The sequence below is a fragment of the Scyliorhinus torazame genome, chromosome 4 (assembly GCF_047496885.1).
Source record: "Scyliorhinus torazame isolate Kashiwa2021f chromosome 4, sScyTor2.1, whole genome shotgun sequence".
NCBI classification, from domain to species: Eukaryota; Metazoa; Chordata; class Chondrichthyes; order Carcharhiniformes; family Scyliorhinidae; genus Scyliorhinus; species Scyliorhinus torazame.
Window position 1 is genome coordinate 114,557,615 of NC_092710.1, and position 15,931 is coordinate 114,573,545.

General features: G+C 43.8%; 1 protein-coding gene across 1 annotated transcript in view; it reads right to left on the reverse strand.

Moving 5' to 3' along the window:
- nid1a (nidogen 1a) overlaps positions 1–15,931 on the reverse strand; it is a 171,624-nt gene that overhangs the window by 74,488 nt on the left and 81,205 nt on the right. The window contains exons 10-11 of the mRNA XM_072498519.1: positions 13,335–13,463; positions 1,406–1,549 (exon numbers count right to left, since the gene is read on the reverse strand). Of these exons, the coding sequence (XP_072354620.1) occupies positions 1,406–1,549; positions 13,335–13,463 (273 nt within the window). The remainder of the gene's footprint in view (positions 1–1,405; positions 1,550–13,334; positions 13,464–15,931) is intronic.

Here is a 15,931-nt window from a genome sequence, read left to right on the forward strand (position 1 = left end):
AACACTCTCTTGGCTGCAGTTAGTCAAAAGAAGTTTCACAATGGCAACTTTTCAGAAACGTGGATACCAGCTCTTCATAGAATTATATAAAGTTAAAGACAGCCATTCAGTCCAGCCGGCCTTTGCTACCTCTTTGGTGAAGCAGTCCAACTGGATCTACTTACCTGCTTTTTCCCAAAACCCCGTAAATGCTTCCTTTTGAATTATTTTTTCAAGTCCCTTTGAAAGCTGCTCTTTAATCTGCTTCTGGCTGCCTTTTAGGCAGCACATTTCAGATCTTAACAACTCAGTGTGTAAACGAATACCTAATTTTCCCTCTGTTTTTTTAACCGATTACATTAAATCTGTGTCCTCGGGTTACTCACCCTCCTGCCAGTGGAAACAGTTTCTCCCCTTATTTACTCATCAAAATCCTAAATAATTTTATTTTAAGCTTCTCTACTCTTAAGGAGAACAATCCCAGCTTTTGTACACTCCTCACGTAACAGTAAAATCTCATTGTCTACCTTGGTGTACCACTGTATAATTTCACTGTTCCCATGTTTCTTTACCATCTCTCAATACCATCCTTGCACCATCATCCTTTTTGTCACTCCTGCCTTCCAACTCTGTCACAGACCTTCCTGTTTGTTCTTCCCTTTGCCTGAATTTTCCATTTCCCTGCTTCTCTACCTACTTATAAATTGTTACTCTCCATCATCCTCCAGTTCTGATGGACCTGGGACATTAACGGTTTCTTACTCCACAGTTACTCCCTGACCCCCCCCCCCCCCCCGGCATGTTTTCCAGTGGCAGAGGCGGCTTGCCATTGGCGGGATCGTCAAGCCCCTCCAAAGTCAATGGCCATTTGCACTGCTTGCTGGCTGCACTGCTGGGGAACCCGCTGTGAGGGGGAGGGCAACTGGGTTTGCCTTCAGTGGGACCAGAGGGGATCATGCACGTGGGAAGAACCAGGAAATCCCAGCCGTAGTTATTATTTCAGTTTTCCAGTGGGGAAAAATAGCATCAGAGGTAGATGATCTGCCATGGTGCAATTGAATAAGGGAGCAAGTTTGAGGGGCCAAGGCCTACCCCTGCTTCTATTTAATATGCTCACGTGTTCCCAGCATTTTGCTTATGTTCTATTTAGTTTCATTTGGCTCAATTGCTTGGTGAATCTTTGTGCTTCAATCATTAATACATTAATTACTTCCACCTGTTTAAACCTTTAGTAGCCCCCAAAAGGTGGTGTGGTATTGACTTTCCTCAAGTGGGCCTGCGGCAGCGGGTAAACATTCTGGCCTGCCCAATTTCAAGGACGACGGTGTAGAAATGTTTGGCCCACTCCAACCCTCCACACCTTTAAGTCATGCATGTGTTCAGGAGGAAAACTGACAATGCTTTACTGAAATTGGATGTTACATACCCACACAGGATTTTCCATCCCCAGAGAAACCGGTTAAACAGGCACAAATGAAGTCCGAGCCACCGGTGTAAATACAGCGGGCGCGATCGGGCGAATCACAGTTGTGGGTTCCAGTTTGGCAAGGATTATCAGGACGCTGAACAGCTGCAAGAGTAGAAACAGGCCATGTTTGCAGGTTATTTAACATTCCATTTCTCATTGGGCAGAGGGGACTTTTCCACTCATCAACTTCAGCAATGAGAAGGGAGGCAACAACAGTTTGGGATTTTTATAACACCTTTAACTTAGTAAAACATGCCAATGTACATCGCAGGAGTAAAAGGTTGGCCAAAAAGGTAGGTTTTAAGCAGCAATTTAAAAGGAGGAAAGATGAATAGAGGGGAAATTCCAGAACTTGGGGTCTTGGCAGCTGAACACACAGCTGTCAATGGTGGACCACTGGAAATGAGGGATGTGCAAGCTGTCAGGATCAGAGAAGCATAGAGATTTCAGAGGATCGTAGGGCAGGAGGAGGTTAGAGATAGGGAATGGAGGAGGCGGGAATGGAGGAGGCCACAGAGAGATTTACAGTAGAACCTCTTTACCCCAGTTTATGCTTTACTTAAATAGTGAATCAGCATAAAATCCCACCCTGCAAGATTTGAACATTTGGTAGTAAGTTGCGGAAATGACTGTGGATACTAGATTGCTTGTGGACCAACACATAGTAAGAACAAAAAATCCTTTGGCGGTCTGTTAGACTGAAGCAAATTGCAATCATTTTTTGCATTGAATGTAAATCAAAGCTGAACCATTGAGCATTGAAAGAATGGGGTTAGCGGGAGGAGGGAAATCTGTTTTAAAGCAAAGAAATGTTAGGCAAACAAGTGCTCCATCAAACATCAGACACACAAGATTAAAATGTGTATTTGAAGTTCTCCACCCACATATGACTTCAGCAGCTGAAATCTGACCATAGGATACTGAACAGATTAAAACAGGAAGCCAGGGAACGGAGGCGTTGGGGTCAGGGGTCTGAAGGGTGAGGGGGGGCACGTAGAAAGGAACTTGAACTAGGTTTGACTTTACTTCAGAATTTGGCACTTGAACTCAATCTACACAGTAGATTTTTCTTGATACACAGGCAGTTAACACACAGGCAGTTAACAAGTTTTATTAATTTAAAATCTAAATAACCAATCTTTGTTCGTTGTTCAATGACTCCGCTCACTTTTCTGTTTATATACTTCAGTCCAAAACCCACGACTGTTGGATTAAACAACCAGAAAAAAATTGGCCAGTATTCCTCCGCTACTATAAAAGGGAAAAAGGCAGCCTCTTTGTCAAGTTAACCCTGGCTTTACACTGCATTATGGTTTAGAAGTTTGGTGCAAAACCCCCAAGGTGGACAGGCAATGCAGCTTTGAATATCCAACTGTGTATAGAATCAACAGTGCAGAAGGAGGCCATTCGGCCCATCGAGTCTGCATTGGCCATTGGAAAGAGCATCCTACTTAAACTCACATCTCCACTCTATCCCTGTAACCCAGCAACCCCACCTACCCTTTTCTGGACACTAAGGGCAATTTATCATGGCCAAATCACCTATCATGCACATCTTTGGACTGTGGGAGGAAACCGGGGAACTGGGAGGAAACCCACGCACACACTGGGAGAACGTGCAGACTCCGCACAGACAATGCCCCAAGCCAGGAATCGAATCTGGGATTCCAGAGCTGTGAAGGAACTGTGCTAACCACTGTGCTGCCGTGCCTTATTAGGGAAAAGACCAGCTGGGCAGATATTGAGGTGAGAGAGGAGGGGTGAGGGGGAAAAGAGTTAGACAGATCAGAGCAGGGGGAAATAGAGGGACACGATTGATGAGATGTGCAGAAAAACAAGGTAGGGCAGGGAGCAAGGTCGAGTTTGGGGAAGGAGGGGCGGGGCTTGACCAGCAAGGGGTCTGGAAGAGAGACGAGGGATGGGGAGTGGAAGAGAGGGAAAAATCCATTCTTTCCCATGGCCAATTCCAGCCCGATTATTTCCTCGCTTTATACTTGGTACTTATTTCAGGTTTTAATCTATTAGAATATCAAAACATTATATTAACAGGTTTATTTTCAAAAAGACGGAATTATTTTATGGTGGGTGATAGCCCAAGTCTCGGCACCTGCACAGTCAAGATTTCAGAACTTAAATGTGGGACAAACTATTTCACCGATGTTTATTATGTTATTATTATTATTATGATGAAGGTGTGTGAAACAGCACCGAAAACAGTGCCCCCGAGAAAAGGAAATGACATATTTTGCAGGAATATCTTAACAACCAGCTCTCTGACTGTGGAAAGTCAATCAGCCAGAAAAAAGTATCACAGCTGGATATAGAACTTAAATATCTCTACCAAACCCAGAAAATCTGAACCGAATAAATTTACCAGCAGACGTCAGCTGGGATATGATATATTATATACAATATATGATATATTGTATCAATTTGTAACAGCCGCAACATTTCATCATCTACTCCTCTCAACTCAAGGACTGTTCCCTATAACTTTTTATTTATATTTACTTACTGTTGGACCCAATTCTTATTTCTCATTCATATCACTGTGGATTCATGCGTTTTTCCATTTCTCCTTACCGTTTTAGTAGTTGATAAACTTACTCTATCTTAACTCAAGAAATTGGCTCCTTTACTATTGGATCTGGAAGGTACCCAAGGGAACTTTGTTAGATTAAACCTTTGTTGACACCAGCAGAGGATGGGTTGAGTAAAGACACAGAGACAGTTATCCCTCCTCATCTGGGTTTGTGCTCGTTATTCTCATCACTTCCCCACGCAATCCCCATACTCCTAGGTTCCTTAGTGCCCAGAAATCTCTCGATCTCCATCCTGAATACACTCGTGGTCTGAGCATCCACAGCTGCCGGAGGTAGACAATTCCAAAGATTCACAACCCTCTGAATGAAGAGATGCCTCCTCATCTCAATCCTAAATGGTCGGGCCTTTATCTTGAAACAATGCCCCCAAGTTGAGATTCTCTGACCAGTTTTCAGAACATTCAGGAATGTTTTTGTTGCGTTATTTCTTTCTAGGTTAATGCAAGCCAGCTGAAGGGCAGACACTGAGGTTGAACGTGGAGCTTCAAGGGAGATTGTCATCAGCTGTAGCTTACATGTGCTAACCAACTGAATCACTTAATATTGCATCACTTCCGGTTGTTACGAAACTCAAATAATTCTTAGCTTGGTTTGAAGTTCAGAGGTGGGGAACTCCAGTTCCCGGTGAACCCATGGTCTCGTGCATATGCACCAGCCGGGAAAAAGGCACACGTGCACAGTTTGGGTTTTTTCCAACTGTCCGTCAGGCCGGGGACCAGCCTTGTGGTCCCGCGCAGAAGTGAATAGAGAAAACTGCGCGAAGAGGTAGGTCGGATGAGCTGGAAAGGGATGGCATTGTGTGTCCCTGGGAGGGGGGCAGGGAGAGGTCCTAAAAGGCAGTCCCAGGCAAGGGATAAAGGAAGGAGATTGAAATAGGTCCCTTAAGTGAAGGGAAAGAAAGGAGCAGAGTAATAGGCTCAGAATCCAAGGAAGAGCTGCAGGGAGCTGACTTTGAATGATGTAGGCATGGAAGGAGTCATAGAGCTTTACACGAAGAATGAGACCCTTTGGCCTATCATGTCTGTGCTGGCCATCAGGCACATTTTTATTCTAATCCCATTTTCCAAGACATGGTCCGTTGCCTTGTATGCTATGGCGGTTCAAGTGCTCATCCAAATGAGTCTTAAATGTTGTGAGAGTTCCCAGCTCTATAACTTTCAGGCAGTGAGTTCCAGATTCCCACCACCCTCTAAATCTCCTGTCCCGGACATTAAATCTATGCCCCCTGTCTTTTGACCCTTCTACTAAGGAGAAAGATTTCCCGGGTACCCTATCTATGCTCCTTGTAATTTTGTACACCTCAATCAAGTCCCCCCCCTCAGCCTTCTCTGCTGTAAGGAGAACAATCCCAGTCTTGTCAGCCTCTCCTTATAGCTGAAACACTCCAACCTAGGGAACATACTGCTGAATCTCCTCTACCCTTTCTCGTGCAATCATATCCTTCCTATAGTGCGGCGGCCAGAACTGCACACAGTACTCTGGCTGTGGTCTAACTAGCATTCTATTCGGCTCCATCATAATCTACCTGCTCTTAAATTCAATGCCTCAGTTAATAAAGGCGAGTATCCCATATGTTTTCTTAACCACTTTATCCACCTGTCCTACTACCTTCAGGGATCTTTGGACATGCGCTCCAAGATCCCTCTTGACGACTGTATTTCCTAGTATCCTGCCATTCATTGTGTATTCCCTTGCCTTGTTAGTCCTCCCAAAATGTATCACCTTGCATTTTTCAGGGTGAAGTCCTGAAGATCCGAAAAGGTTGCTGAAGGTTAATGCTTCCATGCTGCAGGCCGTTGAGGCAGTGGTGTTCTACTTAGCACGGATGATGATCTTGGATTGTTTGTGGAAAGTGATTCTTGAGTGTACTTGGGGATTCAGAGGGAAAAGAATTTCAGAAGACGAGATTGAAACCCTACAAGATGGGTCATCGAAGCGATTCAAGTGCAAGCGACATTTGAAGAGAATTCCAAGGCGAGGTCTTCTGATGGGGTGATTGGAAACCCTCTTGAAAAAGACAAAGGCAGGAATTCTCCAGCCAATGGGATTCTCTGTTCCTGCTGGCAGCCCATCCCTGCTCGTGGGTTTCCCGGCGGTGTAGGGTGGCTTCAATGGGAAATCCCATTGATAAGTGGTGGGAATAAAGAATCACACTGTCAGCGAATGGGCGCCAAGAAACACAGGGCTGGGGGCTGGAGAATCCAGTCCCAAATTTCAGTGAGATTTGTTAGTTCACAACATGACAAACGTCAGGGTAGGTTGTTGAGAAATCCATGGAATCTGTTTTGGTCACATACGTCATCTATTGTGTAGTGTGGTGTGCCTGATCACAGTTTCTCTGTTAATTCACATGTACCTCATACTTACCTTAAATGTTGGATTGCAAAATAGATATTGTATATTATTTTATCTTTCTGTCCTTGTATAGTAAAGTTTGTTTATTTAAAAACCATGGAATCTTGTGACTTTCTGTCCTTGTATAGTAACGTTCATTTTGTTTATTTAAAAACCATGAAATATTGTGGCTTTATTCACTTAGTAAGCATCTTGAATGTCAAACTATACTAACTTTAAACAAAACATAATTGGTCCCTAACCACGTCCCGGGTCTGGCCAAGATACATAACACAATAATGACATAGCCTAAACATAACATTTAACTCATTACATTTAACATACTAACAAATACACTGTTACAATATCCCTCCCGCTTCCTTAAAATAACAACCCCATATAGTGTAACATTAATGTGTGTATGAATTAGCAATCCTCAGAGTATAAGAAAGTTGAAAACTATAACACTATTTACAAAAAACATTCGCCTGTAACATGGACGTTTGGAACATTCCTCAAGGTATTTTCTTTATTTGATCATTGGCTGACTCGACAAGACCTTAGGGTAATGATATTTAGGCATGTTCTCAAACTGATCATCCTCTCCTCCTGAAGGTTGTGTTTGGGAGGATTGGTCCTCACTTGTTGGTGTGTTGCCTGTTGTCTTTGCATCTGCAAAACGCTCATGGTACTCGCAGGCGATGCTGGTTGGCTGCCCATTGCATGGCGAACAGAGATTGAATACTTCATCGTACCATACCGTTTGGCATTGTCACCTCATACCAACATCGTTCTAACATGGCATACTTGGATACCTCTTCTGGATCCATGTTTGTTCTTGCAGGTGTAGGATTCTCATCTTCTGGCCCACATATAGTGGCAGTAATTCTTCACCCACATGCATGTCATCAGAGTCTTCCATCTCATTTTTCTTTGTTAATTCATGGGATCTGGGCATCGCTGGCTAGACGAGCAATTATTGCCGATCCCAAAATTGCCCTTGAACCGAGTGGCAATTAAGAATCAACCACACTGCTGTGGGTCTGAAGTCACATGTAGGCTAGATCAGGTAAAGATCCCGAAAGTACATTGGTGAACCAGATATTGACAACAATCAGCAATGGTTGAATGGTCATGAATAAACTTTTTAATTCCAGATTTTATTTTCAGTAAATTCAAATTACACCATCTGCTGTGACGGGATTCAAACCCAGGTTCCCAGAGTTTTGCCTCTGGGTCTCTGTATTCCAATCCTGTGACAATACCACTACCCCATTGCCTCCCCTAATTTTTCTGATGTAATTAGGCTGTGATCAAAGATAACTTGGTGAGATGATAGCTTGGCAGTGTGATTCTCACGAGTCAACCAGACAGCGATGGCAATCTGACATTTCGGAAGTGCTAAAAAGGCACGAGACATATCACTCAACATTCACGTGGATGAAGACACAAACTCGGAGGTAGTCCACAACATAAACCTCGTCCTTTGGTCAGAACAAGAGACGGGAACTTCAGAGGGGGGCCTCCAAAGACCCCATACTCTGAGCTCTGTGCCAGGTCATTATAGGAGGATTGGTCCAAGACATCCAGGGTATCCCGACAAATCTGAGAATGTATTGAATGAGATTTGTATATCCAATAGAATACTCTACAAAGGCCTAACACACTTCATCAGTTCCACCAGAGACCTGCAAAGTTTGGTCCACTGTCCTCTAATTAGCACTGTTGCTTCACAGCGCCAGGGTCCCAAGTTCGATTCCCGGCTTGGGTCACTGTCTGTGTGGAGTCTGAACGTTTCCCCCTCGTGTCCGCGTGGGTTCCCTCCGGGTGCTCCGGTTTCCTCCCACAAGTCCGGAAAGACATGTTGTTAGGTGAATTGGACATTCTGCATTCTCCCTCAGTGTACCCAAACAGGTGCCGGAGTGTGGCAACTAGGGGATTTTCACAGTAAGTTTACTGCAGTGTTAATGTAAGCCTACTTGTGACGCTAATAAAGATTATTAATAAGTCCACAGGCTTTGCACATGACTATGTATGCAGGACAGTTACTGCACACCCTGCTTAGTTCTGTGTGCCTTGGATATTGTATCAACAGATGCTCTGGATGCAAAGACTTGCAAACACTGCCTCCCAGCCATAATGGCCTTGAATCTGTGTCCATCCTGTAGTGTACTCTCCACTCTGTGTCCCTTTGGCTGTTCCAGAAGGCCTTTCTAAGCTGCCTCAATAGGAGCAGAAGTGATAACCAACTCCATAATTAGTTCCAAGAGTTCAGCATCAGAGAAGTAGCATTCTATTGCTTCCTCCCTGTATCAGTTAACAAATTTCTAAAGTTGATTTTGAGTGATTTGAAAGATTGTTTCATATCTGCAGGTGCACAGTGCATAACTGAACAAAATGGCACCAAAGGCATTTTGGGGCAATAGGGGAATTCTACCCAGACAAAGAGGACTGGAGTAATTACACATGTGGATGAACGTGATAATACAGGAGATGAGGATAAAGCAAATGTTTTCTTCACCACCACGATGAGGCCAGATGCTTTTGAGGTGGCGTCCAAACAATGTTGCCCAAGAGACTACAGTATAATGGACTATTCTGAACTCATCTCGTGGCATGACTAAGGATGAGATTGCACGGAGAGTTGCATTATGTGAAAGGAAGCAGTTGCCAAGTGTGACTTGCAGATTACATTTTTGATTTAAACTCTCATCACTGTGGGTATGGCACAAACTTAGAAGCTAATCTCAAGAGACACTTTCGTTGGAGACCTAAAGAACAATAAAGTCTAGGCCAAGCTTTTGAGCAAAGTCAATAAGCTGATGTGGAAAGGGACTTGTGATGAGGCCAAGCCATGGGAATGGCCAAAAGAGATGGTTGCAGATTGCAAGTGAGTTATTTTTCCGAGCTGGTAAGGGAGCTCCACCAGATTTCAGTGAGACACATGCCACAACAGCCAAGTCGGAGTCGGAAATTTAGGTGCTACTATTATCAAGTTGGTCACCAACCATTTAATGCCCCCATTTTCAAGCAAAGTGTTATGCCTGTATGAAATCTGTCATATCCAGATGACATGCAGGAGTAAAGGAAACATTCTTAACAAAGCTTCAGGTAACAGCTATTCACTGGGTTACGGTGGTAGTAGACCTAAAGCTTATACTGGAAAATCCTCAAATGTACATACGATATATAAGGAAACAGAAGTTGATTTAACCGAACAGGAGAATCAAGATTTGTACTCAGAGGGTAAGAAAAATAGCACATAAAAGACACTGAAAATATAACTTGCACGATAGGAAGTTAATGTTCTCAAATGACCATATTTGTGTAACAAAAGGGAGTACCATCCCGAGCAGCAGCCAACTTCAGAGATAGGCATTGATTGTGATGACCTATCAGTATGAGATTAAAAACTGTAAATCAGAACACTCTACAAATGCAATGTTCTTTTGAGATTTCCCATGGATCGTGATTAATTTCTAACCCCTCAGCTAACTGAATGACTTTACATACACAGGTGACATGCCAATGTCTGCCAGAGAAACTGGTGAAGAAACTCACAAGGATGTGATGCTCAATGAAGTGCTCAATTAGGTCATAATGGCTGGTTTACAAAGAGTGCGGATGATAAATTACAGGAGTATCTCATGTGTAGAAATAAACAGACTATAGATCAAAGATGTGTCCTGTAGGTTTTAAGAGTCATAATTCTGCCAAGGTTTAGAGAGAGATTGTTAGAGGAACTTCACCAAGAACGCCAGGGCAGTCCATCGGAAAACTGTAGCAAGGAGCAATTTTTGGCATCGTTAGTGCAGGATGTGTGACTCGAAGAGCTGGTGAAAAGTTGTGAAGTGCGTCTCAGAATGAGAAATGATCCAACCGAGGTTCCTTTCATTCCATAGTTAACCGTAAGAAAACAAATGGGAAATGGGCACATGTCAACTTCTTTGAAGTGAAAGGGAAAGAGTATCTTGTTTTGTTTGAGAGTTACAGCAAGTGACAAATATTGAGTCTATGCCCTTTACCACAACTATCAAAAATACTGGGGTTTTACAAAGTTGTTTTGCAACTTTGCCAGAAGTGTTGGTGTCAGATAATGGTCCACAGTTTACATCAGAAGAGTTTGAAATATTTCGGAATAAGAATGGAGTCAAAATTATAACATCCCACATGGAATGGTGTTGCAGAAAGAACCATTGATTGTGAAGAGGTATTTGCACTAATATTTGTTCATGGTGACAAGCTGGGCAGTGTTTCCCATGTTTCTCTTCGATACAAGATAACCCCACAGTCTGCAACAGGTTACTCACCTTACAAGTTAGTTTTTAAACACGGTCCTAAAATAAGGTTTAGTTTGCTTAAGCCGGACATCAATAACAAAGAAAAACAGACAAAGTGAGGACGAGTTATGATATAAGAGGCATGAAATTTAGAGAGTTCTGTGCTGGTCAGAAGGTCATGGTGAAAAATACAGAGGTGATAAGAAGTATGTGACTGGAGCTGTTGTAGAGGGACTATGTATATTAACATACCTAGTGAAGATTGGAGACAGTGTCAATATCGTGTGGATTATTTGCTTGAACAGGGAAATCAGGCAAAGGAGAAGCCTCCTTTATTCCAAATTCCTCCTACAGTGGTGAAAGTTAGAAAAGAAACTGAAAGTTTGTTGGATTTATAGAATCCACCACAGCAAAGTGAGTCTGATTAAGACAAATCAATCAATGTCAAAGTCAGAACCACTAAGTGAAGCTGGCAATCAAATTTCAGATATGGCACAGTCAGAGCTGTGGAGAGTGCAGAAACAAGCTCACAAAAATGGGAGGTGATACCCTAAAGAAAGAGAATGAAAGAAGCCAGGTAGGTTAATAGGGAGTACGTAGGGAGGAGGAAGGAAAAAATTGTTCTTTTTATTATTTCTTGTGAAATAGTGGGCACGGTTTATCAGAAATAAAACAGAGTCCTGTGTCGAGCACATTTAGCCAGGTCTTTCCCAGCGCTGGCAGCTCGGAGAACGACCCCGCTATTAAATGGAATTCTGCTTCATTTCTGGGCCTCAGCGAAGAACGCCCCATTGAGGCCGCACTTCGTCCCAATTCATGCACTAACGAGCTCTGCGCGGCAGTGAAGGAAGAGATCGGGGCACCATTTCTCTAGACTCCACACTGCGGCCTCCAGACTCTTTCCCCCCCCCCCCCACCCCAATGCTTCAACATGCTTACAACAAGGTCATCAAGCCTGATCCAAGGCTTGGGCAAAATGTCACCTGGACACAGTACTGGCTGGGCACTGCCAAGGTGGCACTGCAAGTGTACCATCCTGCCCAGATGCCAACCACTTGGGGGCCTCCGATTGCCTGGGAGACCCTGCCTCCGTGTCTTTCCGTCTGGTCCATGTTGGTGGAGGCCAGTGCTAAATGGCGCTCCCTCAGGGTCTCCAAGACACGGGGGTTAGATCCCGCCTTGGATAATTTCAGCAAGAGCATATTCAAGTGAGCCTGATGGCACACTTGAATTTGCAAATTTAGGCTCTGCCCATTGTGGGCAGGATCCAGATCGCGAGATTTACCTGCCACGCTGCGTCCTAAGTCAGGCGCAGCACGACCGTTATAGATTGCGCTCTCTATTTTTGTTAAACACAACGTTATGCCAACATTTTTTTCAACCTGTAATATGGGTCATATATTAGTTTTGATTACAGTAAAAACAATCATGCAACCCAACCTCTCAAATATTTAGAGAATGTTAAGGTCGATTTAGTCATATGGTATTCTGAGAATTTATATATAGGTAAAGTGGTATATTGCAAGATATGAGCATGTTATAACATTGCTCTCTCTGCAGCCCTCTTTGTTGGGGAGGCGTAAATAAAGTTAGTTCAACAATGGCTGCCTGCTGAGAGTCCACGGGTTAATCTTTTCTCAGTGCAATACACAACTCTCAATAATGAAAACTCCTAAATTAGGAACAAGTACAACGGTCAATCAAAGATCCACAGAGCAAAGGACTAAGTAATCAGGGAAGAATATGGAAGCATAAATGCATTGCTGGAGAGAGACAGGATTTAATAATACAGCAAGAATTTATGAATAGGGAGTGACGGTTGAAGGGTCTTTTAGCAATACTGAGCCATGTGTTCCAGCATGATCATGGAATGGAAGGATAGATCAGTCATACTCTAATTAAGTTTGTAAATTAGATTTTTCATTCCATGAATAGAGAGAACTCGCACAATTTTGTAAAGTTACAGGGAGCAGAATCAAGATCCAACCAACAAGGGTTTTGATAGAGTGCATATAGATAAAACCTCAGTTGCAAGGAGGTCAGGAAGCCGAGGACAGAGATTTCAGGTAACTGCGAAAGCTTCAGAGGGGAAATGCAGAGATTCTTTTAATGATCTGGAAGGGCAGCACGCGGCACAGTGGTTAGCACAGGGACTACGTAGCTGAGGACACGGGTTCGAATCCCGGCCCGAGTCACTGTCCGTGTGGTTTGCACATTCTCTGTGTCTGCGGGGGATCCTCCCCACAACCCAAAGATGTGCAGGTTAGGTGGATTGGTGATGCCAAATTGCCCCTTAATTGGGAAGAAAAATAATTTGGTACTAAATTTATTTTTTAAAAGTTTATGATCTGGAATGTCACTGCCTGAAATTCCAAGATTCAATAATACATTTCGAAAGGAAATTGGATAAATACTTGAAAAAGCAAACAAATGCAGTGCTATGGCAAATAAGCAGAGGAGTGGGATTAATTGAATAGCTCGTTCAAAGAGCCACACAGTCATGACCAGCCAACTAGCCATCTTGTGTGCTGTACAATTTTAGGTTTTTAATGCCTCATTTACAATTAAAATTTGCACTGCATTATTTTTTTGAAATCCCACATCTTTCCCTAAAGCAATAGAAACACTGTAAATATAAGAAAGACATTGTACTAAACAAGCAGAACTCACCCACACAGGTTCGGCCGTCCTCTGCAAACTGATAACCTGCGAAACATTCACATCGGAAAGTTCCTGGCTGATTGTTGCAGACAGCGTAATTTCCACAAATGGAAAGATTGTCTCTGCATTCATCGAGATCTGTAGAGTAACAGCAAAGGAACTTTATCCAGCGAGAACCAAGGAGCACAGTTCATTTTAAGCTGAGAAATAATTCACAAATAAACATTTCTGCGCTTTGATAGGTCAGGCCCATTTACTACAGTCAATTTATTTCTTGCCTTACTTAAAACTTAAGAGTCTTGATTTGCGAACTCTCCTACAGCAACAACTTGCGTTTTTACAGTACCTTTTGATTTTAAAAGTACGATATTCTAAGGCACTTCATAGGATTGATTATCACATAAAATTTGACACTGGGCCACCGAACATGATAATCGGACAGAAAGGTCATTGGAGATTTTAAAGAGCGTCTTAAAGGGAAGAGAGGGCACTTAGTGAAGGATTCCTAAACTTATGGCCAAGACGGCTGAAAGTTTAGTCATTGGTGGTGCGATTAAATTTGGGGTTGAGCAAGAGGCCAGGAGGTGGGTGGCAGAGGTTAGGACTGCTGCCTCACAGCGTCAGGGACCTGGGTTCAATTACGACCTTGGGTGACTGTGTGTGGAGTTTGCTCATTCTCCCTGTGTCCATGTGGGTTTCCTCCGGGGATCCGGTATCCTCCCACAGTCCAAAGGTGTGCAGGTTAGGTAGATTGGCCATGATAAATTGCCCCTTAGTGTCCAAAAGGTTAGGTAGGGTTATGGGTTACAAGGTGGAGGTTATAAGGAACTGGGGGGGCAGGTCTCCCAAGCGATCGGAGGCCCCTGGGTGGTCAGCCTCTGGGCAGGAAGGCACCCTGGCACTGCTGTTGCCACCCAGACACCTTGGCACTGCCATCCTGGCAGAGGCCTGCCACGGTGTCAGGCTTGCAGTGCCATGGTGTCAAGATGGCATTTTGCCCATGCCAGGGATGCACTGGAGGTGGGGTGCGAGGGGGGAGGGGGTCGAGGACTCCCCAACAGGCAAGCTGATGTAGGGGTGTTTCGGGGCAGCGTTGGGGGACCAAGAGATTGTTGGGCTGTTGGGTCAAAGGGAGCTCCTAAGTGCTGCTTCAGTAGGGCCTTCCCACCAAAATCCCCAAAAAATAACAGAGTCCCATTCGATAGCATGGTCGTCCTTGGACTCTTTATTACAAAAACATTAAATCGCTCTCCAGACCTCAATACAAAACAAGTGAGCTACAAGCGTGCAGGAGTTCTACCAATGCATTACATTGAACGGACAACACAGAAACAGGCAACACCCAACCTCCCCACGGCAATGTTAATGTTTCAAACAAAGATGTTCAGCTGCCTCCTCAACACTTATTTGGTCACAGAGTGGTAAGAATGTACCACAAGGAGTAAATACATTTATTGAACGGGACTCTGTTATTTTGGGGGAAATTTGGTGGGAAGGCCCCACTGAGGCAGCACTCAACCTTCATTTCCTACAATGTGTAGCTCCCCTCGTCCCAACAAACTCTTGATTCCCCCAAATCCGCCCCCAAAAATCTGTTGGAGGGTCCTCAAACAATCCTATTCCCATCTCTGCTGTATTCTCCATCTTTTCGCCCTTATGGACTCACCTAGCCTTTCCTTATGGCACTCCTTGTGGTACATTCTTACCACTATGGCTAACTAAATGTTGAGATGGCAGCTGAACACCTTTTGGTCTATTGGACTTGTAGCACTTTTTATTAATTGCCGCATGGATTGCAGGTTCTCAAACTATTCACAGATGTTCTTGGTTTAGGTACTTTAAGGTTTACAGCTCCTGTGCGACTGCCCCTGCTCCTAAACTTCTCTCTCAGCATGGAGGCTCACCTGTTGGACACTGATTCAATCAAATCATCCTAGAGGAAATTGAATTATTACCTAAAAAGGAAGAATGCAAAAGGGTACAGGAAAAAAAGCGGGACATTGGCTCTAGGTGAATTGCTCCTTCCAAGAGCTGGTGCAGACATTACAGGTTTAATGGCCTTCTTCTGTGCTGTAACCAGCCAATGATTCAAAGAGATCCCAGAAGGGAACATGAATTCCAGTGGACAATATGGAATAGAAATTAGAAGGAAGACTCTGCGATGATCTGCCCAGGGGTTGGTAGGTACAAGGAACAAAAAACAGGAGCAGGAGTTGGTAATTTGGCCCCTAAGAGCCTGCTCCGCCATTCAACAGGATCATGGCTAATCCTTTACCTCAATGCCATACTCCAGCTCCTTCCCCATACCCTTGGACACCTTTAGAGTCTAGAAATCTATCTATTTCCTTCTTCAATATATTCAGTGACTTGGCCTCACAGCCTTCCGTGGTAGAGAATTCCAAAGGGTTCACCACCCTCTGAGTGAAGAAATTTCTCTTCATCTCAGTCCTAAATGTTCTACCCAATATCCCAAGACTGTAACCTTGTTCTAGACCCTCCAGACAGGTGAAGCAATACCCCTGGACTGGACCCAGTCTGTTCAGAAACTCACTACCACAAGAAGAGTTAAAGTGAATAGTAGAGATGCCTTTAAAGGCAAATTAGAT